General features: G+C 40.3%; 1 protein-coding gene across 1 annotated transcript in view; it reads left to right on the top strand.

The window, feature by feature from the left end:
- LOC127623249 (chromodomain Y-like protein 2) overlaps window positions 1-23509 on the top strand; it is a 77786-nt gene extending 54277 nt beyond the window's left edge. The window contains exons 4-7 of the mRNA XM_052097605.1: window positions 17631-17803; window positions 19886-20096; window positions 20580-20723; window positions 22800-23509. Coding sequence (XP_051953565.1) covers window positions 17631-17803; window positions 19886-20096; window positions 20580-20723; window positions 22800-22958 — 687 coding nt within the window. The 3' untranslated portion in view covers window positions 22959-23509. The remainder of the gene's footprint in view (window positions 1-17630; window positions 17804-19885; window positions 20097-20579; window positions 20724-22799) is intronic.
- Window positions 23510-23803: the final 294 nt, after the last annotated feature.

The following is a 23803-nucleotide window of genomic DNA, read 5'->3' as shown; positions in this document are numbered from 1 at the left end:
GCGTGAATCTCAGCCCTATCTTTTTCTTTGCATTGTGTGAGCTTAAATGCTTTCATTCTGTACGTTTTTGTTTTCACGCATTGATTGTGTGAAATGTTTTCAACCAAAAAATACAGGACATAATATAAGCTTGTTTTGGATATAATAAGAGGCTTGTTTTTTTAAATGGTGATGTTATTAATGGTTACCTTATTTAATTAATTACCTTCATTTAAATTATAGAATATTTGCATATTCATTTTTTATGGGCATAAATATTAGAATACCAAATTATGGATGAATGCCCATCCCTAATAGAGAGGCGTTCCATTGGTTGTTCCCGCTGGAATCCCAGATGCCATCATATCACCGCCAACCGCCACAGACCGCCGCCTATATAAAGCCCACCAAACACATTTAGGAAGAAGTTTTGGGTTTGAAGAGGAAGTTGTGAGAGAGAGTTTTGGCTGTGTTATGCATTGTTCAATCATCTGTAGTTAACCTATCCACTTTGTGTTCTTGTTTGAGTTTGTACGTTCTCTGTTTTGTTTTTCCTATTGGTTTTCGTTATTCATGGTTATTTGATTTCATCATTGTGCTTGTTTGCGTGATACGTGGAAAGCGGACAGGTAAGAAGGTCATGTTACTTCCATTGAGCACACGTAGGTGTTTTTACGATTGTATAAATTTAGGTTAGGAGTGAGCACCTCCCTCTGTATTTTTTGGCTAGGAAGAGTAGTTTAAGTTGGACGTCTTGGATGCCTGAATATCTTTTCTTTTGTCTTTTTTTGTTTCTAGTCAGTTTAGAGGTTTACAAATAGTTAGAGTGGATTTTGTTTTGCGCATTCCATTTGTTTTGCACCGCTCGCATCCCTTTCTCCCCCTTCCTGTGTCATGGTATTTAATTCCACTTACCACTTGTTCACCTTGCACATAGCACTTGTATAATAAATCACTTACGTAAACACTATATTTCCCTTGTTTGTGTCATTTGTTATCCAGCACATCAATTACATTTTAATGGCATTTAATGCTACTCCCCAATGCCCCTAGACGAGCGTGGGGTTGTAACAATGTGATTTACAAATGTACAGGGTGAAACATGAATAGCCAGAATGAATTAGCCCAGGGTAAAGTATGAACAGTGTGAAACATGAAACAAGATAACACAGGATATTCATTATTGTATTGGATGAATGCAGCTTGCGATGCACATACGACCTGTTTTAATAACTGCTTATCAATGCAACTGCTTTGTCTTGCGTATACTGAAATACAGGTGAAACTCGAAAAATTAGAATATCGTGCAAAAGTTCATTAATTTCAGTAATTCAACTTAAAAGGTGAAACTAATATATTATATAGACTCATTACAAGCAAAGTAAGATATTTCAAGCCTTTATTTGATATAATTTTGATGATTATGGCTTACAGCTTATGAAAACCCCAAATTCAGAATCTCAGAAAATTAGAATATTGTGAAAAGGTTCAGTATTGTAGGCTCAAAGTGTCACACTCTAATCAGCTAATTAATCCAAAACACCTGCAAAGGGTTCCTGAGCCTTTAAATGGTCTCTCAGTCTGGTTCAGTTGAATTCACAATCATGGGGAAGATTGCTGACCTGACAGTTGTGCAGAAAACCATCATTGACACCCTCCACATGGAGGGAAAGCCTCAAAAGGTAATTGCAAAAGAAGTTGGATGTTCTCAAAGTGCTGTATCAAAGCACATTAATAGAAAGTTAAGTGGAAGGGAAAAGTGTGGAAGAAAAAGGTGCGCAAGCAGCAGGGATGACCGTAGCCTGGAGAGGAGTGTCAGGAAAAGGCCATTCAAATGTGTGGGGGAGCTTCACAAGGAGTGGACTGAGGCTGGAGTTACTGCATCAAGAGCCACCACACACAGACAGGTCCTGGACATGGGCTTTAAATGTCAAACGTCTTACCTGGGCTAAAGAAATAAAGAACTGGTCTGTTGCTCAGTGGTCCAAAGTCCTCTTTTCTGATGAGAGCAAATTTTGCATCTCATTTGGAAACCAAGGTCCCAGAGTCTGGAGGAAGAATGGAGAGGCACACAATCCAAGATGCTTGAAGTCCAGTGTGAAGTTTCCACAGTCTGTGTTGGTTTGGGGAGCCATGTCATCGGCTGGTGTTGGTCCACTGTGCTTTATTAAGTCCAGAGTCAACGCAGCCGTCTACCGGGACATTTTAGAGCACTTCATGCTTCCTTCAGCAGACAAGCTTTATGGAGATGCTGACTTCATTTTCCAGCAGGACTTGGCACCTGCCCACACTGCCAAAAGTACCAAAACCTGGTTCAATGACCATGGTATTACTGTGCTTGATTGGCCAGCAAACTCGCTTGACCTGAGCCCCATAGAGAATCTATGGGGCATTGCCAAGAGAAAGATGAGAGACATGAGACCAAACAATGCAGAAGAGCTGAAGGCCGCTATTGAAGCATCTTGGTCTTCCATAACACCTCAGCAGTGCCACAGGCTGATAGCATCCATGCCACGCCGCATTGAGGCAGTAATTAATGCAAAAGGGGCCCAAACCAAGTACTGAGTACATATGCATGATTATACTTTTCAGAGGGCCGACATTTCTGTATTTAAAATCCTTTTTTTTATTGATTTCATGTAATATTCTAATTTTCTGAGATTCTGAATTTGGGGTTTTCATAAGCTGTAAGCCATAATCATCAAAATTATATCAAATAAAGGCTTGAAATATCTTACTTTGCTTGTAATGAGTCTATATAATATACTAGTTTCACCTTTTAAGTTGAATTACTGAAATTAATGAACTTTTGCATGATATTCTAATTTTTCGAGTTTCACCTGTATACTACAAAACGCATGTAAAAGCAATAATTTGTTTTGTCACCGTAGTTAATGTTTGCCACTACTGTTTGACATTTTAAAACATTGTTTCCCATTGCTTTACCTAGGGTTAAAGGAATATTCCAGGTTCAATCCAAGTTAAGCTCAATCAACAGCATTTGTGGCATAATGTTAATTACCACAAAAATCGAGGTCACAGTGAGGCACTTTTAAGGGAAGTGAATGGGTCCAATCTGCAAATGTTGAATAAATGCTCTGTTTCAAGAGCATAGCCACAAGATGTAAACAATGTGTGTTAACATGATTTTACTGTAATTAAATCACTTATTAACCTTTTTTTGTGTACTTTTTAACATGCGTTTTAGGGTTTCGTCATCATGGCAACGAATTTGTACATTTGGATATAACTTTAGAGAGACAAGGCAAAGAGATTTGATAACACAAAAATCATGTTAACATGCATATTGTTTATGTCTTGTGGCTACACTTTTGAAAACGTGAGTTTTTTCACTTCTGTGGATTGGCCTCATTTACTTCCATTGTAAGAGCCTCACTGGAGCACAAATTTATTTTTTAATTTCTTTTTTTTGGGGGGGGGTGTTCGAAATAAAATGTTTTGGTAATCAACATTATGCCATTATGCTGTCGACTGAGTCACCCAAACGAAAATTCTCTCATCATTTATTCACCGTCATGCCATCCCTGATGTGTATGACTTTCTTTCTTATGCTGAACATAAATGATGAATTTTAGAAGAATATATTTGCTCTGTAGGTCCATACAATGCAATGCAGTGCAAAGGGAATGGTGTCCAGAACTCTGAATGTCCAAATATCCCATAACGGCATCATAAAAGTAATCAATATGACTCTACGTGGTTTAATCAGTGTCCTCTGAAGCGAACCAATCTGTTTTGGGTGAGAAAAGACCAACATGTAATTCCTTTTTCACTAAAAATCTTGACAGCAGTCTCCTTGGCGTTTGTGATTTCAAGCTCGATTACACTTCCAATTGACCTTTGACATCAATGTATGCCCACGCTGCCATATTTGTGACCAAAATGATATATAGATTGTATGTTCTGCACTGTGAGATGCCACAATAGCTTTCTTCAGGAGTGAAAAGAAGCTCTTACATTAATAAATATTTTAATACTGTGACTGAATCAGACCAGAAAACAACACAAAAAACATTTGTAACTTCTAAATGAGAGATGTTTATGGTAATGTGTCGGTGGGCGTGTGTACTCACCGGTCACACATCAGACCCGCTGCCGTTCGGTGATTAATCATCGATAAAATATCTTTAAATGTCTGTGAAAGTTGAATTTGGCTATATTTGTGCTATCTTCAGATCTGTATTAACTTTTCTTGGGACTTGGTATCGATAAAAAATATATATTTTTTTCTCTTGATATCATTACTTGGGTGTTTTCCATTCACCATTTTCTTCTGCTGATGGTCACAAATTTGGCGGCTGCAAGAAAATGACATCACTGAAACAGGTCAATAGTGTCATCTAGCAATCTGCACAAGCACTAGAAAATGTAATTGAGCTTGAAATCATAATCGTGCCTAGAGACTGCATTGGCAAGATGTACTGTGAAAAAAATAGTTATATTTTGATATATTCTTCTTATTGGATCGCTTCAGAAGACATTGATTAAACCACTGGAGTCACTTGGATTACTTTTATGATGCTTTTATGTGATATTTGGACCTTCAGCATTCTGGCCACCATTCACTTGCATTTTATGGATCTACAGAGCTGGGATATTCTTCTTAAAATCTTCATTTGTGTTCTTCAGAAGAAACAAACCTCGAGAATTGAAGAGATATGGACAGGGTTTTCCGGCATTGAAAATTCAATGAAATTCAGCAAATTCAATTACATTAATCTTGCGTTCAGCACTTCATCAGTGGAAAAAAATAAATGGATACTTCTGTCACTTCTGTCATAAATGGAAAAATGTCTTCTCAACTGACAAGTGCATCTGTGTTTCACGTGAGTGTCCTGCACGCTACCCAACAAGATTTCAATATTTGTGTTCTAGAGACAGGAGAGTGTAGAATGGGATCACTCGAACTACTCAAAATTGCGGCGAAGACTTCAAAACATACATGACCCATTGAGTGTTTTTTTTTTTTTCTTAAAACATAATGAAGTCAAACATCTCAAACGGCCAGACAGCCTGACATTCTAACCACCACTGACGAGGAAAAAAGCTACAACACATAGCCAAAATAACGTTTTTTTTTTAAACTACACATAATCACCCTTACTAAAATTCTGTTCGAATTATAGTAGTTATTTGGAATCAAACCGGCCATGTTTGTCTTCAGATATTCATATATTATCTATGACTTAAATAGGCCAAGATGAATATTAAGTCAATCAAATTGTATAACATTTCCATTCGTAAGGGAGTTAGAAGTGACCAGATACCATTTGAGGTGGATGGGGTAAGAATCCTGGTGCTGGCAGAGCAGCCTATTCAAAGTTTAGGGAGATAATACACAGCAGATCTTTCAGATAAACACATGGCAGGGTTGGTTCTGAAGCTGCTGAAAGAGGGCTTGGATAAGATAGACTATTGTCATCTCCCAGGCAAATACAAAGTATTGTGTTACCAATTTACATTGTATCATTACCTGATGTGACCGCTAAAATGTGTGAGATCACTGTAGTGACAGTGACAAGGATGGACACCAAGGCCAACAGTTACATCAGGAAGTGGCTAGGCTTGCTGCGTTGTCATAGCATTGTTTAGAAGAAATGCCTTACAACTGCCACTAAAATCCATCCACCCTGGGCTACAAGAAGGAGAATACCAGGCTGTTCCAAGAACTATGGGAATCAACACACCAGGCTGTGAGTGCTAGTCAAACCCAGGTTCGTGCAGGCTGTGCTTGGAAGGTAGAGGAGGTTGAAAACGGAGTGTTTTCAAGACTGAAGCAACAAGAGATTGTTGGAAGAACCCATTCAGAATGAGCTGGCCTTGGATGGTGGATGGCTCCCAAACTGTGATCAGCAGCCTCTTTAAAACAGAGAAAGGCGATGGTAATGACAGAAGTATCTAGGATGGAAGAGAAAGGGTATATGATTTGAGCAGCAGAAAGGGTGCTGGACAGTATGGGAGGTTACATCTTTATAGTTTTAGGATGGTCGGACCTGTGGAAGGTACTAATAAGGTTTCTTATAAGGTTTCTAATAAGATTCTCCAATGAAGTTCTTCCGAGCCTTAGAAATTTGTTAGTGTGGTATGGCAAAGAGGAAAGCTGTCCTCTCTGTGAGGCCCCGAGAGCAAATCTGCCACACATGCTGGCTGGGTGCAAGACTGCCTTGGCACAAGGATGGTACAGAGCTGGCATGATCAGGTCCTGTGAAAACTGGTGGATATCCAAGAGATGATTAAAGGCAAACACAGGCCACAATGCTCCTCAGAGGATGTTCAATCAATCCTGGTGCCTGGAAGTAATTGGTCAATGGTGGTCAACCTTGGCAAGCAGCAAAATATTCCTTCTGAGATTGCCATTACCTCCTTGAGTGTGGATATAGTAGTAAGTTCGGTGTCAGCAAGTAAAGTCATAATGATTGAGCTAACTGTCCCAAGGGAAAAGGGACTGGATGCATGAGAGGAAGAAGCTAAAATACAGCTTCCTGTGCATCTGATTGACATCCCTACTGATGAATATAAATTACATATAATGATGTCATTGCTTAATTTCTGACATCCAGATGTTTTGTCATACATGCAAAACATATGCAAATAAAGGCATATGTAGGCACATAATGCATTGTTTTGCTTATATTTTATTAAGTTATATTAATATGGGTGTTTATTGTCATAAGTGTTACATTCAGACACTATGTATTCTTACACTTTGATTTAATGTCTCACTGAGGTGTAAGTCTATTGTCTGTATGACTGGAGGCTAAATGGCTTTGGATATATTTGCCAAAGATTATTTGGCTCCATAAAAGATAGACCTACTAATGCAAGTGACACAGCATGGCAATGAGTTGACATGCAACAAAACACAGAATTAAATCATAGAGACAAATGATTTCCCACTGGAGCCGTTCAAGTGCTTGTAACTGTATGTCTTCCTTATTTTGAATCTATCTCTGCTGTGTGTGGTGCTCTTATGGTGTTTACTGTTTGCCTGTTTGCCTGTATGTCACAGTGATCTTTGATAGTGACAACAGAACTATTCACAACTGTTTTCGATTCCAAAAAATCTTAGCATTTCATAATTTTGTTAAATTGAATGTAATGTTACAGTGTGGAGTATAAACTTATATGGGGGCTCTTAAAAAAAGTAAATATCGCTGATTTATGCACCACTAACATTTATCCAAACTGATCTCACAGGAAAATCAGTGGCATGATTTGTTTTGTCTGCTTAAATCAGTCTAAGCTCTCCAAATGTCCGAACTGCCCACCAGTGGCCGAAGTTGGAGCTACAGTAGTACACGCGCGCACCTTTACAACTGTGTAACTGTGTAACTGTAAACTGTTGTAAACTGTGCTTGATTATTATCAAGATTTGAATAGTAAATACATAAATATACTCCTAACCCTAACAGTACTGAGATCAAAACAGCATTGTTTCACATCTGTGCACATGTAGTTTCTCACAAGCGGGAGATCAGAAGGGATATGATGTCAAAGGCACAGCACAGATTTCTGGGGCATGAACATTCAATGCATGGCAGGTCCAAATTTGGGTGGAAACAAATTCTAAACTAACACAACGATAATGATCATTTTCAAACAGATTTCTCTAAATACACCCATTGGTGGGACTGTAGGAACAATCTCTGTCCAGATTGTTATGAATCTTTTTTGCCATTTTGTATGTTATATATACTGATTGCCATATATATTGTCATTTTGCACATTTAACATTCTTAACATTCTAATCTATGCTACTTGTATTGCACTGAAACACCAATTTGCACTTTACCATAAACTTATATTTGGACTTCTGATTGGATACTAATGATATTTAATTGATTTGTACTTATACTGTGCATAATGACAGTAAAGTTTAAATCTAATATAATCTAATAAACTCTCTGATTGGTGGATTTTCTCCCTCAGGATCGTGGGTAGTGTAGTTTGTAGTGTAGAATTCTGCCATTTAATGAGACTGCATCAGTTTATTTACCCTTTCCTCTTCTACTTACTACCTCACCACATATGGCTATTGTTCCCTATTCTTACTTTCTCACTTCTGCACACTCCACTTTTCATCCATCCTTCTTAACCAGTGCCAGAAGCTCCCTTTTTCTGCTGCTTCTGCCAATTTCTTCAGAGACTTCTTCATCGCTGATCCAAAGATACCAATTGATGTTCCAATAAACTCTCAGGTTATTGTTATAAACATGAGCCTCATCTGAAAGGCCGAGGAGGAGGTGTTGCTACAATTTACAGTGATATTTTTAGTTACTCAAAGGTCTGGATATAAGTTTGATTCTTTTGACCTGATAATGCTTAATGTGACATTGTCAGATATATTAAAAAAAACATTGTCTTCTTTTTTTCTTGCAACAGTATATTGACCACCAGTGCCATATTCTGAATTCCTTTGAGAATTTGAACATTTTCTGTCAGTTTTAGTGGTTGTGTGGATAGAGCTTTAATCGTCTGTGACTTCAACATCCACATAGATAATGAAAATGATAAAATGGGATTAGCATTTATCGATATTCTCAACTCTGTTGGGGTTAGACAAAATGTGACGAGTTCAACCCATTGCCAAAATCATACGCTAGATCTAATTTTGTCATATGGAATTGATTTTGCTAAAAAATAAATTCTGTCACACTGCGATAATATCTCAGATCATTACTTCATCTCTTGCAGTCTGCGTTTAGCAAAGGTAACTCAATCTACTCAACATCATCATTCAGGTCGAACCATTCTTTCAACTTCTAAAGATAGCTTCACTAATAATCTTCCAGACTTGTCTCAAATTCTCAGTACTCCAAAAAGTTCAGAAGAACTTGATGTTGTCACAGAAAATATGGATACAGTCTTGTTTAGCACTCTAGATAGTGTTGGTCCTCTTGGTCCGGACCAAAAAATAAAATTATACATTTAGTCCTGGTTCTCTTAGCATTCACAATGGCATTTTTCACACTAAACCTAACGATACAAAACCAAAGGCATCAGGAAAAATTCACAACCTGATTGGACAGCTTTTATGACATATATTTTTTGATGGAAGTCAAGTCAAGTGGTTTTTATTGTCGTTTCAACCATATACAGTAAGTACAGTACACAGCAAAACAAGACAACGTTCCTCCAGGACCATGGTGCTACATAAATACTTCTCAGCTGTCCTCACTATCCTCTGCAGGGCTTTGCGGTCCGAAGCGGTGCAAGTCGCAAACCAGGCAGTGATGCAGCTGCTCAGGATGCTCTCAATAGTCCCTCTATAGAATGTAGTGAGGATGGGGGGTGGGAGATGTGCTTTCCTCAGCCTTCGAAGAAAGTAGAGATGCTGCTGGGCTTTCTTGGTGATAGAGCTGGTGTTGAGGGACCAGGTGAGGTTCTCCGCCAGGTGAACACCAAGGAATTTGGTGCTCTTGACGATCTCCACAGAGGAGCCGTCGATGTTCAGCGGAGAGTGTTCACCTTGTGCTCTCCTAAAGTCAACAACCATCTCTTTTGTTTTGTCCACATTCAGAGACAGGTTGATGGCTCTACATTAGTCCGTTAGCCGCTGCACCTCCTCTCTGTATGCTGACTCGTCGTTCTTGCTGATGAGACCAAACATGGTCGTGTCATCTGCGAACTTGACGATGTGGTTCGAGCTGTGCATTGCTGCACAGTCGTGAGTCAGCAGAGTGAACAGCAGTGGACTGAGCATACAGCCCTGAGGGGCCCCAGTGCTCAGTGTGGTGGTGGTGGAGATGCTGTTCCCGATCCGGACTGACTGAGGTCTCCCAGTCAGGAAGTCCAGGATCCAGTTGCAGAGGGAGGTGTCCAGGCCCACCAGGTTCAACTTTCCAATCAGGTGCTGAGGAATGATTGAGTTCAATGCTTAGCTGAAGTCTATGAAGAGCATTCGAACGTATGAGTCCTTTTTGTCTAGGTGGGTGAGGGCCAGATGGAGGGTTGTGGTGATGGCGTCATCCGTTGAACGGTTTGGACGATACGCAAACTGCAGTGGGTCTAGTGAGGGGGCGGCTGGGTCTTAATGTGCCTCATGATGAGCCTCTCGAAGCACTTCATGATGATGGGTGTAAGTGTGATGGGACGGTAGTCATTGAGGCAGGACAGTGAAGACTTCTTTGGCATGGGGATGATGGTGGTGGCCTTGAAGCATGTTGGAACTACTGCGCTGCTCAGAGAGATGTTGAAGATGTCGGTAAGAACATCGGCTAGCTGGTCTGCACATCCTCTGAGCACTCTGCCAGGAATGTTGTCTGGTCCAGCAGCCTTCCGTGGGTTGACTCTACGTAGAGTTTTCCTCACATCTGCCGTGGTAAGACAGAGCTCCTGGTTGTTGGGAGGAGGGGTGGTCTTCCCTCACCACCACGTCGTTCTGCACTTCAAACCGAGCGTAGAAGTCGTTCAGCCAATCTGGAAGGGAGGCATCTTTGTCACAGGCAACTGATGTTGTCCTGTAGTTGGTGATGGCCTAGATGTCCTGCCACATGCGCCGCGTGTCACCGCTGTCCTGGAAGTGACTGTGGATTCTCTGCTCTGAAGGCGGAGTCTCAGGTCCTCAGCAGCGTGCGCACCTCCGCAGTCATCCATGGCTTCTGGTTGGAGCGTGTGGTGATGGTCTTGGAGAAAGTAACATCATCAATGCACTTGCTGATGTAGCTGGTCACTGGTATTCCTCCAAGTTGGTAGAATCGCCATATGTTGCAGCCTCCCTTAACATGTGCCAGTCAGTACACTCAAAACAGTCCTGAAGAGCAGAGATGGCTCCTGCTGGCCAGGTTTTCACCTGCTTCTGAAGCGGTTTTGTGCGTCTGACGAGCGGTCTGTATGCTGGAATTAACATAACAGAGATGTGGTCTGAGTAGCAAGAGGTGGGGGCGGGGCTCCGCTCGGTACACGCCTGGAATGTTTGTGTAAACAAGATCAAGCATGTTCGCCCCTCTCATTGCAAAATCCACATACTGATGGAATTTAGGGAGCAATGTCTTGAGATTTGCATGGTTGAAATCTCCTGCGACAATAAACAGTCTGTTGGGGTGAGCATTCTGCAGTTCGCTCATAGCCCCATACAGTTCACAGAGCGCTTCCTTAGCGTTAGCGCTGGGAGGAATGTAAAATCTGGTTATGCAAACAGTGGTGAATTCCCGTGGTAAATAAAAGGTCTGCATCTAACAGTCACAAGCTCCAACAGCGATGAACAGTAACTAGACACTAGCATAGAGTTCTTGCACCATTCCGTGTTGATGTAAACACACAAGCCACCACCGCAAGTTTTACCGCAGAGAGCTGTATTTCTGTCGGCACGAAACGAGGCGAATGGCGGCATCCGGAACTCTGTCGCTGAGCCACGTCTCCATGAAAACAAAGACGCAACAGTCTCTAAACACACGCTGCGTAGCCTGCTGGAGTCTGATATAGTCCAGTTTATTGTCCAGGGAGCAAACATTTGAGAGCAGGATAGACGCCTAGCATGGACCCCCGCCCTCTTGCCGCGCTTCCGCTTTCTCGCACACCGCTTACGATGTCCTCTCCCCCGGCCACCGGCATCAGGCGACGGCGAGGACTGGAGGCCTGGTCTCCGCAGCAAGCCGAGTACGCATAGCGCCTCCTGCAGGTCATCATGCAGCTTGGTTTTTGCATGAGTCTTATATTTCAGTAGTGTCTGGCGATGGTAGACACGAACACCGGTTGCTACGATGTCCATGTGCTGCATAAGTCAGCTATCTGTTTCTGATGCCGAAAAACGAATTAATGCATTCATAACCTCAACACTAGGTTATTGTAATGCATTACTAGGTGGAGAATATCAAAAATATGGAATAGTCTTCCTAGTAGTGTTTGGAACTCAGACACACTCTCTCAGTTTAAGTCTAGACTAAAGATTTATCTATTCAGCCACGCATACACATAATTTATCCCTCAATTCATAGCTATGCTCTTTAGTTAGGTCTGCCGGAACCGAAAACACTTCTGTTATTTTTTAACTCTGCCTTAAATTGAATGGCATCTACACTAATTTTATTCTATTTCTTTCCCTGTCTAAACCTCGGCACTATATCTCGGGGATACAAGAGCCTGCCAGATCCATCTCCAGTCCTGCCTGATGTCCGATTCCCACTGAATCACTGAGTAATGATGACCAATTGCAGTATGTGCCAGCCAGACTTCAAATCAAAGGACAATGCATCTATGTGTATTTCCTCAGTTAATTCGGGATGACTTCAAGGACTTTAACACTATAACCTATAGTTCAAATAAAATATTTTTGTTTAATCATTGACCCACAACACTTACTTAGTTTACTCATTTTAACCACTAATAGTTCTAAACATAAATAATTAATATTGGCATTATATTCATTAATTTTCTGTAGCATAATGTCATGTACAGCTGCTTTGAAAAAATGCCTGTTGTGAAAAGCACTATACAAATACATTTGACTTGACATGTGCCAGGATTTACCTTTCCTCCCTCTGTGCCGTGCCTTGTGTGGTACCTCCCTTTTAAACAAACTCAATGTACTACTTCTGAGGAGCATGATGGCCTTTGTTGGCCTTTATTCTACACACCTCAAGGATATCTGCCAGCTTTCACAGAACATGATCATCCCACCACCTGTACCATCCTTGAGCCAAGGCAGTCTTGCACCCAGCCAACATGTGCTGCAGATTTGCTTTTGGAACCTTGCAGATGGGACAACTCTCCTCTTTATCATACCACAGAGACAAATTTCCAAGGCTTGGAAGAGTGTCATAGGTGGATCATATTAGAAAACTTAGCCTGGCCTGGGGTATCTTCACAGGTCAGCCCATCCTAAAACTCTATTAAATGTATCTTCCCATACTGCTCAGCACTCAGTCTGATATCATTGAATTAGGTCCCATAAAATATCACACCTGAATCTGTAACAAATATACCCATTGCACTGCATCTTCTCCAACACAATGGTTTCTATTGTGTCTGAGTGTCTTTGGAGTAGAGAGTTTTGGAAAGAGGGGGGCGTGGCTAATTTAATGGCTGGTCTGGTGGAAGTTCCAGAATGGCTGAAATCGCTACAGCACCTATATGATAATGATAGGATGCAGCAGGATCATATTACAGAAACATCCCAATTTAAGAATCCTTTTTTTTTTTCTTGTTAGTAACCATTGTGATTTCAGTTAGGATTAATGTCCTGTCAAATCTTAACTTTAGACCAGAGGTGATGCAATGACCCAAGTGGAGGCCCGGATACCATACTTCCTCCCGGCCAATTGCACACTTCTTTGGGTTTGCCGTAAGTCCTGCCTATCTCAACAACCTCAGGGCAGCACTCAGATTCTGCAGGTGCCGCTGCCAATCATTAATGAAAATGATGATGTCATTCAGATAGGCAGCGGTGTAAGCAGCGTGCGGTCTGAAGATTCTGTCCATGAGCCTCTGAAACGTAGCTGGGGCCCCAAACAAACCGAATGGAAGCGTCACAAATTGGTGTAAGGCCATTTACATGATTCATTGAAATTGGTCAATTAAAATACATTGTCATTGGGTGCATACATGGTGCGATGTATTGTATCCTCAAATGGGTGCACATTTGCCTATTAGCTTTATGATGATATGGATGTTTTCGCTTTACCATGGGTAATCACGAGATGAGGCCTGGTGTAATTCGAAAGGTGTGGAAAATGCTGTCTTTTCTCGGAACATGGGAGTTAAGGGGATCTGCCAATATTCCCTTTGTTAAATCTAGTGTCGAATAAAAGCGAGCCGTGGCTAACCGATCAAGCAGCTCATCAATTCGAGGCATCGGGTATGCATAAAATTGACACATATCAGACCTATAATCCACACAGAACTGCACTGAGCCATCGTTCTTATGAAAAAGAACCACCAGGCTGGCCCAGTCACTGTGGGATTGTTCTATTACCACTATATTCAGCATAGCCTTTAATTCATCCTGAACAACTTTTTTTTTTTTTGTGCTCATGTAATCAGTAGGTACGACTATGTATCACTACCCCTGGGGTTTCGATATGGGGCTCTATAAGACTGGGGTGACTCGATCGGTAGCTTTTAAGTTCACCTCGGCTCCGAGTTCCTCCCTCTCCGGAACCACCATCACCAAAGTCACAGGGACCGCCTCTCTCCTCTGTTTCAGGTGGTTGAGGTGGTAATTCTGACAAACCAGATCACCAGAACCAACACAAAGTGATGCCCGCATGCCGTCTGTTCTATTGGCCTGACGAGGTCCATACCAAGTCTTTTGAAGGGGAAGTCGATTAATGGAAGGGGGCACAATAGTGCTCTTGGTGTGGCTGGGGGATTCACCAGCTGACATTCAAGGCATGCCACACACCACCTGTGATATCCACGTGAATGTTCGGCCAATAGAAACGGGCCATAAGATGGTTCAGTGTTTTTTCTTCCCTAAATGTCCCACCATCGGATTATAGTGAGCCGAACGACTCTTCGGTATTAAAAGTTGTGTTGTATCCTCTTTTGTCTGAGTGTCCTACGTCACTCAATACAACCGATCATTGATAATTAAAAAAAAAAAAAAGACGAAAAACTAAAATGCAAGTGGAATGTCTGACTGGAGGCATTGAACATCAATCATGTACACTTGGTCAAAGTGGTGCCAAAGGGTCTCGTCTCATGTCTGCTCCAGAGGGAAATCCCCTGCAGGAAATCCTCTAAGGGCTGGGGAAGCCAAGAATTCCCCCTGCTTTATGTCCTCCTGATGGGGAACTGACGTAGATGGCCCTGGCACCGCCTCCCCAGCCAGTGAAGACCGGAAATTAAATTTTTTAGGGTCCCCCACTTCCAAAATCCCAATTTAGCCCCTGCCTATGATACCAAAGTCAATGCAAGTACAGCTAAAAAATTATCTAAAACTAGAGCGCTCCACTCTGACAGCGCTGCTGTCTCTGCTATCAGTAAAACACAGTAAATCAGGTGTTAATTATATCAAACACATTCCCGCTGTGATGGCTCACTCGCTTCTCCAGAAAACTTGTTTGCAGAGTAGCATGACAAAGGCCGATACGCAGCACTAAATGCCTGCACTCACAAATGGGGCACGCTGAGCTGCTGCACAAAATGTGTTAGTTCAGATAAGCTCTTGTCTAACAGGCTTAACTCTCACACAATATTCACTCTATTATGAGGATAAACAAACAGCACATCAGCTCATCTTCATAGGTGCTTCTGAAGAGCTTAACCCAGAGAAACTACTGCAGGAGTCCAGAAGGATTGCCACTGGATGGTTCTACTGTGTTGAGCTTTTGGATCTTTGATGTTTTGCTGAAAAAATCAATTTAGTTTTCTGACAGTAGGTTTAGGACAAAAATGTGTAATTTTTTTAATGGTAAAATACTTTTTTCCTTGATCTTCTTTACCGTTAGAAAATAATTACTTAGAATTGGTTCTTTTAGTGATCCAGTTGAATCAGTTCAGCAACAGTTCTCGAGTCCACTGTGCACGGAGCTGAGAAACATCTTATTCGGACATGTCTGAAATGACGAAATGCAATGAGTGGTGGTGGCGTAGTGCTTAAAGCACAGGGCTGTTAACCAGAAGGTCGCTGGTTCGAACCCCACGGCCACCACCATTGTGCCCTTGAGCAAGGCACTTAACTCCAGGTTGTTCCGGGGGGATTGTCCCTGTAATAATTGCACTGTAAGTCGCTTTGGATAAAAGCGTCTGCCAAATGCATAAATGTAAATGAGTGAGCTGATACTTTGAGCATGAGTGTACGCAGAGTTTGACTGAGAAGGGTGATCTGTATGCTTCTAATGCATGTAGGCGATTAGCAGACTTGTTGATCGTTTTATCAACATGCAGATGAAAGTGTTGGTTTTAGTAAATAGCATTTTAGTAAAAAAAAAACATTTTGCCCAGATATACAGTTCATATGGGATGTAATGTTGAGAAGAGTGAAAGACCTGTGTGGGTCGGCCACACAGAAAGTCAACTGCCATACAAATGTTGCCACGGCAGTTCTTTGTTATACGTCAAATGTATATTCTTATGTCCCCATGCCTTTTCCTCAACACTTATATAATGTTGCATAGTTTTGACAGGTTTCATCGGACTTTGCCATGTATATAGCTAGGCTGCGTGGATATTATTATGTGCAAATAATTATTTGGCTAAACTGAACCCGTGGTGGGGAGCCACTTGGTGGTCGTAGGGCACTTATGCAGCCTCTCATGTCACTTATTATGTAGGGCCATCACTGGTGTACACTGATAAGAACAGATATATGAAATATAGAATAGTGATATAAATAGTCATCTATGTGGTATGGTGTAAGTAGAGCAATATTATAAACTGTGCAATTATAAACAGACAGTGAATATTTGCATACATCAGTATATTTGTTTTATAAAATTACAATATATTCTTTCTATCCTTAATGCAGTAGTGTTCCATGATTCATAACGGACTCCTGTTTTTGATTTCCGGTCTTTGGTGTTTTCAATCGCATCGGCTTGTGTTCTTAGCTGAAAACGTGATGTTTAATGTGATAAATTTGTAAAAATGTATTTAAAAAAAAGCATGTGGCTACATGGTGCCAATACCTTAAGCCCCGTACACACATGCAGCAAATTGAATGCTTACTGTCGCTAGTCTCTGTACTGTGAAGTCGCCCATGTCCTGACTGCATGTCTGGTGATATCTCTTGAAAATCTGATCACAGGTGAGGCATTTTGCCAGTTAAACTAAGATATGATTCTAATAAAAGGAATCAGTTGTCTTGTTCCTAAAAATGCACAATCTGCTTGGGAAACTGATTTTATATGAAATGCATCGGCACTCATTGCATCATATCATTAACAAGATGAAACGACGTTCAAAGTTCAAATCAAACTCACTCAGACTGCCGACAATTTATTTTCCAAGTATACATTTTTATTATATCCATGTGTCTGCCTACAGACAGATCAAATAGAACAGTGGAATCACTCACTCTGTCTCCTCTGTCTTGCCTGCACTCGACTCAACTGGACTGATTGTCACTCCCGATAGTTGCTGCTCAATGCTATAAGGATAAACTTTTCTCTACTATCTCAAGTCGCTGGACACATCCATCTCTAGTCGCCAGAGGTCACTGTTGCTTGTGTCGGCAGAAGTCGCCAGATCTCATTAAAAATTAATGAGATCTAGTCACATTGTCGCTGGAAGTTGCTGCATGTGTGTACAAGGCTTAGAAGGTCTTGATGACTGTTTTTAGACAGTGACTCACCCGTCAAAGTTTAAAGAGTGGGTGCATGAAGTGAAGCTGAGTTATGTTGATATCACTAACTACTTCCAGTTATGAGAGCCAACAACTGCACAATTTGAGCATGATCTAATTTTTACTTATATCGGTCATTTTTATCATTCTTCTTTTGAAGACAGGAACCAATAAACAGTCCAGCGGTGATTAGAACCATGGCGGCACCCAATGGTTAGTCAGGAAAACTGTGGATACAGTTATAAATCAATCGTTTTATATTTTTCTTTTTATGTGCAGTAATAAAACCACAGGAAGTAGCCAAAGGGCTTGTCAGAGTGGCATTTGTGCTGTGAATCTTATTCGCGTCAATCTCTGCTTTTGTTTAGATTTGATAGAAAACAGTGTTCACTGTGTATCTGTGCAGATAATGAAGGAAGTGTGTCGGGCTCTGGGGAACGCGGCTGCCGATGACAGCAAGCTTCTACTGCTCAGTGCAGTTGGGAGCATCTTCTGCGGCGGCCTGGACGCTTCCTATCTTATCGGACGTTTGTCCACTGACCGCAGGAAAGAGAGCAGCAGGATTGCTGATGCAGTGAGGTAAAAAAATAAGACATTACAATATACATTCAGTTCAAATGAATCTTCCTTAACCAACATCCTAAAACAACATTCCTATCTACCAATCAGAATTTAGGGATAGGTCTAGGGGCTTTGACATATTTCTTATCAAATAACAAGATTCTAAAAGGGATAGTTCAACCAAATATTAAAATTCTGTCATCATTCTCATCCTCATGTCATTCCAACCCCATGTGATGTTCTTTCTTCTGTGGGACACAAAATAAAACATTTTCAAGAGTTTCCAAGCTGCTCTTTTCCAAGAGGCTGTCGGGCTCCAAAAAGGAACCATTGTCTGAATGATTGTACGCTAAATTCCAAGTATTGTGTGGCAAACATTTAAGTCAATATTCACTGAAAACCTTTTGCTGCAGCTCTTAAATATCATTTGCATAGAGCTGGGCGATAAAACGATCTCTATTTATCAAAATCCAAATGCTGGAACTTTTTGCTGACTTATGCCGAGTTTACACTACACGATTTTAGGACCGATTTTCACTCGCCGACAGTTTTGTGGAGATCGCCGACAAAAGCCAGAAATCAGAGCTCAATCCCATGAGCGACGAACACAATTAATTAATTATCAAAGACACGATCTGAAAGAAGCGGCGACGCGTTGTCGGTATCAGCGAGATATCTATAATGTTAAATATCTGGACCTGTCTGCTTGTTTTCTATTTTTATTGACAATTTTGTTGTCTTAGTAAAACATTTCAAACAGAGGCAGATCTGAATCTCTGCATTTACCCTATAAAGTCTAATCCATCCTCCGTCATGACACACATCCGATATTTTTCCTGCACGTTATACAAGCCAAATCTGTTTACATTAATACCTCGCAAAGACAGGGATTTTGACCATCCCATTTGACATCCCTACTGTGCACTAACCTGTCTTAGATAACAATGGCTGAGTTCGGAATAGCATACTACTCATACGTGTCTATGGCAGAAATAATATGAATAGTATGGTAGTATGCAAATCCGAACTCAGCCAATGTCTTGATAGACTGGACTCCTGCACTTCTCCTGGCCTCCTGCTCATTTTTATCCATTTGTTTCAGATCCCCAGGATTTTTTTTTTCTCCTGATGCTTTCGAGCATGTGTCTTTCTTAGTCTACAGTTATTTCCACTACTTAATTTAACTTTGCGTTATAGCAGAATCGCCATAGCAGAAATCAAAACTGTTCTCAGATCAGTGCCAGTGTTCTGAAAGCTGATTGGTGGTGTTCACTGGTTGGGGTGGGACTTTCCATTTTTTTGAGTCGCGCAGTTGTTTTTCTGTTTGTCATTGCCCCCCTGGGCTGTGGGCCCCAAGAATTGTCACCACCTTTTCACCCCACTAGTGACGGCCCTGGCGATGAGGTTTTTTTAATACAGTTGCTGAGAGAGTGATGGTAAATTTGCAATCTTCTGTTTTCTGTGTCATAATTCATCGCTCTCTAATTCTTTCTTTATTTGGAAAGTTGTGAAAACATAATTGGTAAGCAAAAATATTTTTTGACGTGGTGTGCTATTCACTCTTATTCACCACTATTGAATTTACCCTGCAATTATTTTCATAAAGTACCCTGGAAAGCGGCAGAACTTTTAATAACAACATATCCACTGATTCTATGGCATGTATCCATATATATATTTGTTTCAAAGATTTATACCTTAAAAAATGTGTCTAATTAACTGTCCACAAAAAACTGAACATTTAAACATACATATTTAAATAATTAAAATAAATAATGATTAACCAATTTCTTCTCTCATCTTTAATGATGTTCTACTTAATACCACTTGATGTAGTGATAAATGTAGGGGTGCATACATTTATTCCGCAAAAGAAATTGACATTTCTGTTATACAGATTAATACAAAATGTAATTTCCAAGTGTAATATTTGAAATGATATAGCTTTTTATCGATCTACATTGGTGAAATGGTTATGTTGGAAAACACATTTCATTTTGGGTGTACTTACTTTTTCACAGCACTGTAATTCTATAACACCCATTGACCTACACAAAAGCACATATAAACATGGCTGTTATAACTCTGAACTTTCAACAGAGACTTCGTGAAGGCCTTCATCCATTTTAAGAAACCTATCGTGGTGGCCATCAATGGACCAGCTTTGGGACTGGGAGCCACCATCTTGCCCCTTTGTGACATTGTATGGGCCAGTGATAGAGCCTGGTTCCAGACCCCCTGTGCGGCCCTGCGGATGACCCCCTCTGGCTGCTCTTCATACACCTTCCCAAATATACTGGGAGTGGCACTAGTGAGTTCATTCATTTCAGATGCTCATCAGAGAGTGTTTATGCCTGGATTTCCACTTCACACTGGCACATGGACCCTGTTTACACTTGGTATTAACATCTGTCACAGTTGATCTGATCAGTAGCGATGGGTGCGTCAAAACAGAAAGACTGCTTCATGAAACCTTTACAAATCGTTTGTTTAAAACTAGTGATCAAAGTGGCCACATCATGTGATTTTAACAAACAAGGCTCTGTTATGTCGTACTGTTTTAAAACCATCACTCCAACACCTGAATGTAGTTGGAGTGATCAGCTAAGTATTTGGCACTGTCCACTTGTGTTTGGATCAGGTGTAAACGGGGTCTTGGAAGCACTGGTACATTTGTAGCCAACATGAAATCAATTAGAAATAGCCAAAATAACATGTTTATTTAGTAGAAGCCAATTTGGGGTAAAAATCCTGATTCCTTTTCTCTTCTCTGTCTCCAATCCACCCCATCTAGGCCAACGAGATGTTGTTTTGTGGCCGCAAGTTGACGGCACAGGAGGCATGTTCTCGAGGTTTGGTGTCTCAAGTGTTCTGGCCCACTACCTTCAACCAGGAAGTCATGTTACGTGTAAAGGAGATGGCTGCCTGCAGTGCTGTGGTAAGTGTCCTTGGTCAGCAAAGTTTAAATATATCACAATCTCTGTTCAGTATTAAACACTAAATATACACAACTTGTTATTCATCAACATAATCACAACTGTGTAAGATTCACATGGTCATGAAAAATCTGAACATATCAGGGGATTTAGAAATTGGGATTTCCAGGCCTGGAAAAGTAAGGCATTTTTTTTATAGTTATTAGGATTTTTCTAGTTATGCTAATTCCTAAATTATTCCATTGTCTAGAAGTAGCTATTTGTGACTGTAGTCTCTATTTCTCTGGTCAGATCAACAGCATATGTTGTTTTGCTTTTGTTTTTTGGCTTTTTTGGACATTTTTTTTACTGGTCTCCAGCCTGGGATGTTGGTGTACTGTTGTCCTCACCTGGATTTTCAACTAATTTAACCAGCTAGACTTCCTTGGATAACCGGGTTCACCAGAAAGTAATGCAACTACTAGCTATTAGTGACATTTAATGAGCAAATCATTCTTTTGAATTGCTTCTTTTTTAATCAGTTGGTCAAACTAGTCTTGCCAAATTGTTGAAATCAAACCAAGAAAGAAAACCAGTATCACAAATTACCTCAGTTGTTTCTCTTAGACAGTAATGAGATCAAATGGAGAGCCAACTGAAGTCTCCTGCTTCTCAGATTATTTTACATAGATAAAAAACTAGTAATCACACATTTCTCATCTAGAGTCTCAAAAGAAACAGTGTCTCAAATTGTGCTCAGAATTCCCAACAAACCAAAGTCTGCAATCATATTCTTCTGATCAAATACCTGTTATCTGATCTATGCAATAAACATTTATTATATAACTGTTCAATAATAATAATAACTTTATTTTTATAGCACCTTTTAGCAACAGTTGTCTGTTGTGTCTATAAGGAATTTGTATTAACCTAAAATCCTAAAACATCTGAGACAGAGTTGATAGTCAAATGAAACATTATTGAGAACTTCATTAAGTCTTCAAAGCTTTGAATGAACAAGGAGTCCAGGAGTTGTTCAGTGATGTAACAAAAAGACAGTTACTATTAACTATAGTTTTCTTAATTGTTAAAGACTGAAAGATCATATACTCTCACTGAGTTCTTCATTAGGTACAGCTGTACATCTACATGCTAATATCTAATCAGCCAATCCTGTGGCTGCAGTGCATAAAATCATGCAGATATGGGTCAGGAGCATCAGTTAATGTTCACATCAACCATCAGAATGGGGAAAAAATGTGATCTCAGTGATTTGGACTGTGGCATGATTGTTGGTGCTCGACGGGCTGGTTTGAGTATTTCTGTAACTGCTGATCTCCTGGGATTTTCATAAGCAACAGTTTCTGTAGCCGTTCTGTCAGCTCAAACCAGTCAGGCTATTCTCCGTTGACCTCTTTCATCAACCAGGCATTTCCATCCACAGAACTGCCACTCACTGGATTTTTTGTTTTCTAGAGACTGTTGTGTCTGCAAATCCCAGGAGATCAGCAGTTACAGAAATACTCAAACCAGCCGGTCAAGCACCAACAATCATGCCACAGTCCAAATCACTGAGATCACATTTTTTCCCCATTCTGATGGATGATATGAACATTAACTGAAGCTCCTGACCTGTATCTGCATGATTTTATGCATTGCACTGCTGCCACGCGATTGGCTGATTAGCTAATCACATGAATAAGTAGATGTACTGGTGTACATAATAAAGTGCTCTGTGACTGTATTTTGCGTGGTTGTTAAGTGCACATTTCTGTTAGTGCATCACTCGTCCATGTGGGATAATATAAGCACTAAAATGTGGGAGAACTTAACAAAAGGCATTTAACGGCCAGTTAAATGCCTGAAAAACACTGTGATGGAACATCTAGGAACACTTGAGCATTGACTCACTGAATCACTGAATTATTTTTTAACTGATTCACTGAATGATTTACCAACGCTACTCTCGGGTATGTTTGTATTGGAAAGTCTGTTATGTAATTTAAAGAAGTGTTAAATGAATTGTAAAGGACTTGTTCTCTTTAATTTAAAAAGCTCTGTTCATATCTAGAGTTCTCCTTTCTTCATCCCTCTAACAGGTTCTGGAAGAGTCCAAATGCCTGATGCGGAGCATCCTGAAGTCTTTTCTGGAAGATGTGAATGAGAAGGAGTGTCAGATGCTCAAACAACTTTGGTGTTCCACTAAAGGACTGGATGCTCTCTTTAACTACCTGCAAAACAAGGGCTATGATGCCTAAACTACAGTCTCCCCTTCCAATCGGTCAGATCTTCAGTCCAGCTTAAAATAACCAGTTGTGTGGAATCAGCGTGTCTAAGACTGTCAACTGCCCAATTACAGCTGGATTACATAGCAAGATCACCAAATCCAAAACAAAATCATGGCTAAAAATGTGGTAAACAACCTCCTGGTTGTGGTTGTTGTTTTATATCTTGACTTTGCCGGTCTGGAATAGTGAGGCCTGAGTTGGGCTGAAGATCTGCTAGAGGAACTTTCACTGTGAGAACTTTAAACAGCTTCACTGTCTCGTATGTTTGACATACAAAAGACATTATGGACACAAACCAGAGCAGATAATGGCATGATTTTCTAAATGAAGTCACACAGAGCCAAGAATAAATTATTTATTTTAAAGATAATGCTTTGGTGTTACAGGCATTCAGGTTTTTTTCGAATGCTTTTCAACCAGGATTCCATACACCAAAAGATAAATAATATTTAATTATAAACAATATTTTATTTTTTAATGTTTTAGTTGTTGTTTTCTTTCTTTATTTGTGATATTCAAAGAAAGCCATTTTAAAAAGTTATAAAAGCTTATAATATAATGTTATGTACAGTCTAGATTGATTGTTGTTTCAAATTTTTGTTTAGTGATTTTGAGGTTTTGAGGTTGAGGTTTTATTATTATTGTCTGGAATGAAGTTTTGAAACCAAAGCCTCTGTGATATTTGATATGTTTCATCTTCCTTTTAAAAACACTTCCCTGGAGAACATCAAATATTATATCAAATATGGCTTAAAGGGATAGTTCTCTCATCATTTACTCACCCTCATGCCATCCCAGATGTGTATGAATTTCTT

Source organism: Xyrauchen texanus, chromosome 29, assembly GCF_025860055.1.
Source record: "Xyrauchen texanus isolate HMW12.3.18 chromosome 29, RBS_HiC_50CHRs, whole genome shotgun sequence".
NCBI classification, from domain to species: Eukaryota; Metazoa; Chordata; class Actinopteri; order Cypriniformes; family Catostomidae; genus Xyrauchen; species Xyrauchen texanus.
The sequence above is the reverse complement of the archived record's forward strand: the minus strand, read 5'-3'. Positions and strand labels throughout refer to the sequence as shown.